The sequence below is a fragment of the Protobothrops mucrosquamatus genome, unplaced genomic scaffold (assembly GCF_001527695.2).
Source record: "Protobothrops mucrosquamatus isolate PMUCROS unplaced genomic scaffold, P.Mucros_1.0 scaffold126, whole genome shotgun sequence".
NCBI classification, from domain to species: domain Eukaryota; kingdom Metazoa; phylum Chordata; class Lepidosauria; order Squamata; family Viperidae; genus Protobothrops; species Protobothrops mucrosquamatus.
Window position 1 is genome coordinate 745,299 of NW_015386493.1, and position 11,053 is coordinate 756,351.

An 11,053-nucleotide genomic window follows, 5' to 3' on the forward strand; every position below is an offset into this window, starting at 1 on the left:
AGAGGGCACCCAAACCTTGATCCTTTCCAGCTCATTTACTTTCCTTGCTGTTTTTCAGCCTGGATTCTTAATTCTGCCTCTAAAGTTTTCTCAAGGGGGAAACCCTCTGGAATTAAACTGGTTTTCCCCTCCAGTTAGTATGCATAGCCCTGGTCTCAGTTTCTTGGAAACCTGGACAGCTCTCTGTTAGTTTGCTGACATGCAAGTAAATGGCCAGTCTAGAGAAAAGAAGGACTATGGGGAACATGATAGCAGTCCTCCAGTATTTGAGGGGCCGCCACAAAGAGGTGTGTGTGTGGGGGGGGGGTGTCAACTTATTTTCCAAAGCCCCAGAAGGCAAGACAAGAAGCAATGGATGGAAAATAATCAAGGAGAGAAGCAACCTGGAATTAAGAAGGAATTTCCTATCAATGAGAACAATCAATGGAATGGCTTACCTTCAGAAGTTGTGGGTGCTCCATCACTGGAGGTTTTTAAGAAGAGATTGGACAAGCATTTGTCCAGAATGGTCTAAGGTTTCCCGCTTGAGCAGGGAATTGGACTAGAAGATCTCTAAGGTCCCTTCTGACTCTGTGATTCTGTTCTGTTAGTATCTATACCTTGGGAAACAGCCAGGTTTTAAGAGCTCCTTCAAACAAGGTCAGGTGGTCATATTAATTCATGGCATCCTGCAACTTGAATGGGGGGAAAAATAGTGCAGCATTTATTACTTCCTATGAGCTGCACCTCATCCATATGGCCCAAGACTTCCATTGATCTTCAAGCATGGATCAGTGGCAAAGCTGAAATAGCTTTGAAATCAAGCAGAACAGTTCCTCTGAAAAACTACAGTCTTCCTCATACTTGAATTTAGATTTGGATTCCAGATTACATAGTACCTACTCTGACATCTCCCAAGATTTTTTTTTTAAATTAAGCATTTAAAATTCAGGAGCTGACCCTGTGGGACTGCATCTATATCACACTAAGCCTCCAGATTTCTCCTCCATTTTCTTTTAACTGTTTTTTAGATCGCGCTTTACAATCCTGAAATAGGAGCTTTTTAAGTAAGGCAAAGTGGATGTTGCACCCCAGGCTTATCCTAGCCTAGAGCCTGGTCTGTGCAAACCCCAGAGGGCAGTTGTATTGGCTTCAAACAATGCAGTAAAATCTCAAAACTGCAGTTTACAATAATGATTGATGACAACTGAATTGTGAGCGTGTGAACCACGTCTGGCAGATATAGCCCAGGAGAATAGAAGTTAAATTAAAATACAATGTTTGTATTTTAGCTGAAGCATAAGCACCATTTTATTAACCATCCTGAAACAGCTCTTCTGTCTAGAGATTTTGAAAACGAAAAAGGAAACCTTAATATCACCACCACCCCTTTAGAGCAGTGCTTAAAATATTTATTATAACAATTCAACCAATAAACCAAAATGTCAGGTTGACAAGCACCTGGAGGTACATTTACCACACGTAGAAGCTGGTTTATTATTTAGAGGCTTTTCAACATTTCTAGCTTTAATAATGGAAGTTTGAAGACATTTATTCTACTTGGAGGCAAACATTCTTTTGCAGCAGCTTCACACCCACTATTACAAAGAGTCTTTGTCAAAAGGCTTTGAGATCTATTTTAGAACGCGTATTCTTTTAGTAATGCTTCTCCAAGAGTTGTGCTGATATCAGCATCGCCATTTCCTAGCCACTGAAACATGGTGGGAGACAGATATGAGACTGAGGGCAACCTCAACTAACTAAAAGTAAATGCCTGCTCTTGAAGCATGTGGAGAAACTGTGTTCAGAAACAGCTTTAAAATAGTCCATAGCAATAGCAATAGCACTTAGACTTAGAGTCAGCATATTGCGACCAACAATCTGGGTCCTCATTTTACTGACCTCAGAAGGATGGAAGGCTGAGTCCACCTTGAGCAAGTGAGGATCGAACTCCTGGCAACGAGCTGAATTAGCCTGCAATACTGCATTCTAACCAATGTGCCACCATGGCTGCATAAAGTTCTTCAGCCAGAACTAGGAAAAGTCATATTATTCAAAATTGCGGCCAAATGTGTGTCTCTGCTTAATAGCATGAATAATTCCTTTGAGATTCTCAGGTTGTACATATTGCTAGGCTGGACCGTAGTTAGTTAATTTGTGGATCAGGGCTTTGTGCAAATTCAGACCATTCAACCAGTATGAATAGTTTATAATTCTGTGCACAGCACAAACATAGGAAGTTGGGTTAATTCAATAAGCCATGAAAAAACCATGGCTCAGAAGCTTGTGCAATCATGGTCATTCCACATTTATTTATTAATGCCGTCTTTATTTTTATAAGTAACTCAAGGTGGCCAATATACCTTGTATTCCTCCTTCTTCCTATTTCCTATTTCTCCACAGCAACAGCACTTTGAGAGGAGTTGGGTTGATATGGGCTGATTGGTCCATGGTCACACCCAGGTGGCTTTCATGGCCTGCACCTTAACTGCTTGCTCCAAACTACAGATAGTCCTCAACTTGCAACAGTTCATGTAGTGACCATTTGAAGTTACAACAGCACTGAAAAAAGTGAGACATGACCGTTTTTCACACCTAAAACTGTAGCGGCATCCCCATGGTCAAGTGATCAAAATTTAGATGCTTGGCAACTGACTCATATTTATGACGGTTGTTCTGTCCTGGGGTCATATGATCCCCTTTTGCGATCTTCTGACAAGCAAAGTCAATGGGGAAGACAGATTCACTTAACAACCATGTTACTAACTTAAAAACTGAAGCAATTCATTTAACAACTGTGGCAAGGTAATAAAACGGGGCAAAACTCACTTAACAACTATCACACGTAACAACAGAATTTCTGGGCTCCATTGTGGTCATAGGTTGAGGACTACCTGTACTTTAAGACTAATTTCTAACAAATATGTTGTGCTCTGGTGTAGTAGCGGCACATTTTTGAAAGATTACTCTGCTCTCTGCATCATTTACGTAACTTGTGCTGTATGCAGAGATAACCTTGGCAGTCAAAATCCTTTTTTCCCTTTCTTTTCTATGATCTGTTATGGAGGGGTAATTTTTTTTAAACTGTGTAATACAGGTAGTCCTTGATTTACAACAGTTCATTTAGTGACTGTTCAAAGTTACAATAGTGACTTATGACAATTTTTCACACTTACAACCTTTGGAACATCCCCATTGTACTGTTAGAGCAAGTAGTATTTTAAGGGTTAAAATGCTGTCCCCTTAAGGGATGGCCTTCTGGGAAATGTAGTTTTAGTTGTTTGGTCAGATCTGTGTTCTAACTGGTCACTGGGAGGGACTTGTGCTTTTATTACGGGATATTCTGTTTATGTGCCAGTCTATTATCTCTCCATGAATCCTAGCCACAAGGGTTGGGAGCTCCGTAGAATGGAGAAATCTATTATCCTTTTACCTATGCGATGGGTCCCCTGCAAAGAACTACAGATCAATGAAGGTATTCACCATGATCCAATAATTGACAAATAGCTATAGGCCCAAAACTATGTATGGACATTCAATCCTCTCCATGCATCCAACATGGGAGGAGCGTGGGCACGCATGATTGGCATTACCTGCAAAATCCTGGACTCCACATTAACAAAGATACCCCCTCTGACACATGAAGTCCTCACTACCCTCATGGCAGAAGTGGCAGCTATCATCAACACTCGACCTTTGGTTCCAGTTTCCTCGAATCCTGAAAATCCAACTATTCTCACACCGGCCGCCTTGCTAACCCAGAAGACTGGCCAGCACCATTAGGGAACTTTGTTCCCAAAGATATGTACAAACAACAATGGAGACAAGTTCAACTGTTTGCCAACACCTTCTGGAAGCGCTGGAAGCAAGAATACTTGTCTACCCTACAGGATCACCACAAATGGAAGACCAAAGAGCCTAACCTAGAAGAAGGAGAGCTTGTCTTGCTGAGAGACAAGGACGCACATCGGAACTCTTGGCCCATGGGACTTGTGCATCAAGTTCTACCCAGCTCTGATGGACTAGTTCGCCAAACTGAAGTCCAGATCACGAAACCACAAGAGTCAGATCGTGACTCAAAGACTTTTGTTAAAAGGCTTTACACCAGACCGATCACCGACCTGGTACTGCTGCTGAGGAAGACAGAACTTGAAGATTGAACTTCGAACTATGCATATTTGTGTCCATCTCATAATTGCATTGTTTGATGTTTGCCTTTGTTTATCTTAGTTATAGTTAATTAATAGTGGAAATTTATAATTCCAGGCGGGGAGTGTGCTGTTAGAGCAAGTAGTATTTTAAGGGTTAAGAACTGTGTCTAGAGCAAGTAGCATTTTAAGAGTTAAAATGCTGTCCCCTTAAGGGATGGCCTTCTGGGAAATGTAGTTTTAGTTGTTTGGTCAGATCTGTGTTCTAACTGGCCACTGGGAGGGTCTTGTGTTTTTATTACGGGATATCCTGTTTACGTGCCAGTCTATTATCTCTCCATGAATCCTAGCCATGAGGGTTGAGAGTTCCGTAGAATGGAGAAATCTATTATCCTTTTACCTACGCAATGGGTCCCAATTACAATCTGCATTCCAGAGGAATTTCTGCAGTAACTGTAACTTATTGACTTGAGGATGCCTGGAATAAAGTAATTTTGTATGATTCATCCGTGGAGTTAATTCTGCCTGCTTCAAGTGAAATCCAGCAATCTCCTTTGCTTGAGCCAGGAAACCCATGATCCTGTTCTCAAAATCCAGATACTTGGCAACTGGTTCATACTTATGACCATTGCTGTGTCCTGGGATCATATGATTACCTTCTGCAACTTTTTGACAAGCAAAATCAATGGGGAAGCCAGATTCATTTAACAACCGTGTTACTAACTTATCAACTGCAGTGACTCACTTAAGAACTCTGACAAGAAAGGTCGTAAAATAGGGCAAACCCTACTGAACAAACACTTAACAACAGAAAATTGGGGCTCAAATGTAGTCATAAGTCAAAGACTACCTGTATTTTTATTAACTCTACTAATAATTGCTTTTATTAGTGCAGTTTGGATATTACTGTGATCCACCGAGAGCAGGGGTGTCAACTGCCGGCCCACGGGCCGGATGCGTCATGCTGAAACTGTGCCCACCCCGCCAATGGAAAAAAAGTTGTGATATGTCACGACACGTTGTGAATTTGACACCCCTGACTTAGAGCCTGTTGATTTGGTCCGATACAGTTTATATACTAAATAAATAAAACATCTAGCTAAATAGTAAATCCATTTCTGCAGGGAATCTGTCTTAGGAATGTTTCCCTCATTTAAGTTCAATAGTCAATAATGCAGAAAAATGGAAACATTTTGGGTGTCCGTAAACAAGTAGAAATAATACTGCATATATATTCACATGTGGGACAGATACCAATAATGTAAGACAGAATATATTAACAAAATAAATTCATGTATTCCTAACAAAGAACCTATAGTTGAACAGATCTGATTTTTTTTTATTTCGCTGGGGGCTGTTATTAATCACCAAACCATTGAGAGCACATTAAATAGAGATTGGTTTATCCCCCAGGGCTTTTGGCATTCATTATTATAACAAATAGTCTCTCCATGTATTTTTCTTGCTTTTGGCTTGGCACTGGTGGGTCGGCTAATATTTTTTGGGTGGGACAGATTTAGCTCTGAAGTTTCAGAAGCTGATCTTAAACTGAATCTATTCACCACTTTGTCTTACTCTTACAGTATCTCCCTGGGTGCAGAACTCAGTACTGATTTGCAAAGATGGTGTGGTGGAATGTAGTATAGGAGCGGTTCCCAACCTTTGCGGTGAGCATCAAGCCAATGCACATGTGATTTGCATGAGTGGTAAATCAGCCTGCATGCAAATATGCACGTGTAGCTTGACTTGCATGAGTGGTAAATCAGCCTGCATGCAAATATGCATGTGCAGCTTGACTTGCATGAGTGGTGGGCTGGCACGCAAGCATAGGCACACACAGTTCAACTTGCATTCATATCTGCATGCACCAGCCTGCCGCTTGCGCAAGTCAGGCTATGCACCAATACGAGCTGGACTGCAGCTCGCATGGGCCGGTTTGGAATATGCCGCAGCCCAGGGGTTGGGGACCCCTATAGTACAGACTTGCAGGAGGGAGGGGGTCTTTTCCAAAGAGCAGAGGCAGCTCTGTGTGGAATCTTTGGTCCATAGCATGGGTGTAAAACTCGCCGCATCACGTGACATGTCGTGACGTATCACAACTTTTTTTGCATTGCAGGAGTTGGGGTAGATGCAGTCTCTGCATGATGCAAGCGGCCCAGGGGCCGGAAGTTTGACACCCCTGGCCTATAGGAATAGAGTAAGAGAGGACTCTCCCTAATCTTTCACAGGGTATAACTAATAGTTTTGCAGATTGATGCTTTAATCTAGCAAATTCCTGTCTATAGGTGAGCTGCAATAAAGAAACAGATCTGGAGTAATTCCCATCATTCTTGGTTCCTTGAGCTTGACAATTAGATAATTTATCCAAAATAATATACATCTTTAATGTTAAATTTCACCACGCAAACAAGCTGTTTTGCATTTTTTTTCTTTTTACTGAGCTTTGGGGAAAAAAAGACATTGCAACCTAAAATAAATTACATATAATGTACAATATATATATATATGTATATATATATATATTTATACACATTCAGTATGTATATACACACATATATTGATATAGGATTGACATATTATCTTTAAAGATGTCTTCTGATCAAAACTATCCACTTCCAAAATCTAGAAAACAGCTTTGTGCAAAATTAAATAAAATCATTTCACTGTTGTAAAGCTTATAGAAAAATATAATTTGTCTAAAGAAACCTTGAAATGTTTCAGTATGTTTTGTCTTGTGTTAAGATGTCATGTGAAGTTACCAAATTAATCGTGGGCACTGAGGGTTCCACTTAGCTCCCTTAATAGTGCACAGCTGCATGACAAGAACAGGAAGTTCCTGAGCAAATACGGGCATCACTTTCACTTTCCACATCAATAGCTGGAAGCTGGTGTCGTCCATGTTAAAGCTGCGCTTGGACTGCAGTAACCCTTGCTAACTATGTAACTGGCAATCCATGGAAAGCCAACGGACTGGCCAAAGGGAAGCTCTATAGCACATCCAAGTCACCAAAGCGTTAAGTAGCCCCATCAGGTTAATGAGTGACAAATGAAACACTAATTCCACTGACAGAGACCCTCTTCCACAGCACTGCAAGACTTCTGTTTGGACCATTTCCCCAGTGTAGGCTTTGATTTATTTAACACCATTCCATTTTGGCAAGTTCCTCCTAAAGTAACATAGTCTTATCCAAAGTTTTCTAAAGGAAAAAGATATATTATTATATTCGTTGTACAAGTGAGCACATATAGCAGTTTGTACAAATAGCCTTATTTTTCCCCTACCCCACAAGAGATTACTACTTTGGTTTAAATATTGGGGTGGGGGGGCACATTTCTTTTGAGAAAGACCCCTATTAACAAATACTTGTCCCTCATCTCAACCACATTATCCTGCATAGCATCAAATATGAGAACAACACTATCAAATATAAAGTTTTAGATAAGACACCAATATTGTAATAAAGCTTCTGATTTAAAGGTCCACAATTGTTTTTAGAAAACAGTTACAAGGTTAGTGTAATACAGATGGTTCACAGTTGACTACCAAAGGGAAAACTCTCTTTTGTATCATAGATAACAATTAATCTTAAGCAGAAGGGTTACCCTGTATTTAGTCTTATTCTGCATTTATCAAGGTCTCTTTTAAGATATTTCATCTCTAATTCTTTTTTTTTGACTCAGGATCTTGTTTGTAGTCTTAGCAGTATACAATATATTACACTGAATATTAAGAAAGCTAATCTCAGGGATCCACCATGGTACAGATCAAAAGAGTAAGGTCATGTTTCAGCAAGCAAAATAAAGCTAATGTTCCCCTCCCCCCACAAATCCCATGTGTATTTTTATATTTCATTAACGATAATAAAAAGAAATGGGGCAGGTAAGAAGAAGATGCAGGACGGCAACACAATCCATGAATCAACAGAGAGACTTTGGTTGACCAAGGAAGGATAAGGTCCCAAGAACATAGGCTTCCTCTACTGAATAGCCGCCATGTCTTTTGCGATTGCATGAAATGAGAAAAAAGAATCGGTGGAAGGGGAAGAAGAAAAATAGAGACTGTTCCTTGAAGTTCCTCATCCATGCCAGCATACTTGGTATGCTCTGAATTCATTATCTGAAACCTTCAGAAGCAAGGCCTCATTATGAAAAGTAAAGTGTGAGAGAAGAAGTAAACTTCCAGTTTTCCCTGCAGAGTTTTCATTTATTATTCATTGTCTTCTCTCATTTCTACGATGTCCGTCAATTCATCTGTTGGAGGCATGTCAGTCATTGCTGAGTCTTCACCTTCTGTAGCAGTCTCATTATCATTCCTCTTCTTTTTCTAGGTTGGGAAAAAACAACAACCAGTTTTGTAGAAGATGGCCCGCAGGCAAATTGCTTGCTTGCCTGCCTGCCTACGTTCCAGCCATCCATAGATATCTGGCTGGCTTAAATAAACACACATGTAATGCATAAAACTATAAAGTGTTAAAAGTAAATGTCAAATAATTAAACTCTAAAGAGATTTTAATCTCCTTCTTAAATGTTACCATTTAAGAAGAAGTCAGCCTCAACTACAAGGGCATTTTATTCCACAATAAATGGGCCGTGCAAACAAGCGAAGTCCCATCCGCAGGATTCAGGCAGCATGAGAAACCACGCCCCCTCCGGTCTGCGGAAAAACCTGTCTTCATGGAAACAGTCCCTGATGCCCAAAAGATTGGGGGCCGCTGCTCTACTGCACACAGCAATAAATTTAGTAACATGCCTATAATAAACACTCTTCAGTTCAAGTGAGCATTTCTGGTCTTCAGAAATCATCACCATTACTGTAGGCCAGGGGTCTTCAAACTTGGCCCTTTTATGACTTGTGGACTTGAACTCCCAGAATTCCTCAGCCAGTGTGTCTGGCTGAGGGATTCTGGGAGTTGAAGTCCACAAGTCATAAAAGGGCCAAGTTTGAAGACCCCTGCTGTAGGCTGAAGGTACAAGCAGATAAGAAATCTGTTTTTTTCTGAGAAAATGTCTTACCTGTTTTTGATAGACGTAACAAGCTGCTATTGCAACCATAGTTGATTCTCCTACAAAGCCAGCGAGAAGTGATCCTACACCTAGAGTAGCTCCATGGACCCTAAGAATATCAGAAAGAGATACATTCTATTCTCTCATTCTTAAACACTATATTTTAACAATAAATACTACTAGGATGATGAAAGCTTGGTTACACTGATACTTTAAATCATGTTCTTTCTGTATAATTTTACAGACTAAAAACAACTGCCTCGATATCACTTCCAAAAAATTTTCCCTGGTCCAGTCATTGACTGCAATGTTAAAGTTTGATTACTACTAGCACAATAAGATGCAGAATGATTGTCCTGGTTGTGAGGAAAAATGCAGAGTTTGGGAACCATATCTTCATGATGGGAGAGAGGCCCCAAGCGGGAAGGGCCTCTCAGAGAGAAGAAGGCCAAACTGATGTCAGGTAGTACAGATAGTCTAAGGGATGGGGATGTTATAGAGAAGAGGAGGCTACTAGAGAAAAATCAAGAACTTGAAACACTGAAACAAGAATTGTATGGCCAAAGCATGTGTCATACAACGCAGGACTAAGTAACCCCCCCCCCAAAAGCCATGTGCTATTCTCATAAGCAACAACAGAACTACAGACAGTGCTCTAGGTACGAACAGGTTACATTCGAAGAAATTGTCTGGAAGTCCATTTTGTTTGCAAGTCCAACAAAAGTATGTATGTGATGTGCTGTAAACTAACCATCTCCCAACCTCTAGGACCTTCTAATTTGAAGTTGCAGACAAGATTGTTCATATCGGTAAGTTTGAAACTCGAAAATTCATAAATAGACTAATGTCTGTATATTCCTGTGGTACTGATTACTGATTACTCTCCACTGCCAGGTAGATGAGCAGTGTAAAAGAGCAGTGGGTATTACCTTGTATGTGTGTCTGATTCCTAGCCTGCCACACAACCTAATCACAAAATCTAGGTTTTAGAGTCATCTTCCAACATCTTGCCATAATAGTTTTCCTGACAGAAAAAAAGGAACTATGTAAACTCTTACAATTCTGAAATGTGTATATGGTCTCCTCCATCATATCATTATTTCTGTACATGAGTTGTGATTTGAAAACTGAACATTATATATTCTAAAAACCAGAGTCCCAAAGTCATCATCTGATCAGTTATTTTAGTGTGTTCGAAATGCAGCGAAGTCGCACATTTGGGAAATAATGCCCAGAATTGAGTTTTTTCATTAAAGATCTTTACAGATAAATATATAATTATCAGCCAAAATTAATGGGAAAAAATAACCGAGGCAATCAACAGTTTCAATCAAGTTTTAGAAACGCTTCATCAACTCCAAACCTTACTTGCAAGTAATCCTATCTCCAAACCAAGGCTGTTTGGCATGCATCTAGACTGAACTACTTCGAATTATTTGCAATTCTTTGGAATTTTCCTTATGGCTTTACAAAGCTCCATCCCCTTTAAAAATATTGGCTCTGTTTCAGTAGAAATGCAGAGCAGTCTCTGCATTGCTGAAAGAAATCAAGAAAAACAGAAAGGTAGCCTATGCTCACAAAAGGGTTGTCTGCTCCGGGTTGTCTGCTCCAGCAAACAGTTGAAGCAAACCCTGATTTAAGTTCTCTCTCTCTCTCTCTCTCTCTCTCTCTCTCTCTCTCTCACACACACACACACACACACACACACACACACACACAGCATTTAATGTGGAAAGCTATCACTATGGGTTTAATTGTTGGGCTGATAGCATCCTTGCCTCTCTTTATGCCGTTCCTTAACCAATTCTGTGTGCAGTTGAACTGTGACCTAGCCAAGTAACAATTAGATGTGGATGGAGAATATTGTGTTTTAATGCAACGGATAGCCTGTAACTTTGTGTTACAGACGTTATGGCATCATT

General features: G+C 40.2%; 1 protein-coding gene across 1 annotated transcript in view; it reads right to left on the reverse strand.

Annotated features, from left to right (window-relative positions):
* Positions 1 to 7,233: 7,233 nt before the first annotated feature.
* The window catches only part of ANKH (ANKH inorganic pyrophosphate transport regulator), a 27,075-nt gene continuing 23,255 nt past the window's right edge, over positions 7,234 to 11,053 (reverse strand). Inside the window, exons 11-12 of the mRNA XM_015812997.1 lie at positions 9,141 to 9,240; positions 7,234 to 8,451 (exon numbers count right to left, since the gene is read on the reverse strand). Of these exons, the coding sequence (XP_015668483.1) occupies positions 8,335 to 8,451; positions 9,141 to 9,240 (217 nt within the window). The 3' untranslated portion in view covers positions 7,234 to 8,334. The remainder of the gene's footprint in view (positions 8,452 to 9,140; positions 9,241 to 11,053) is intronic.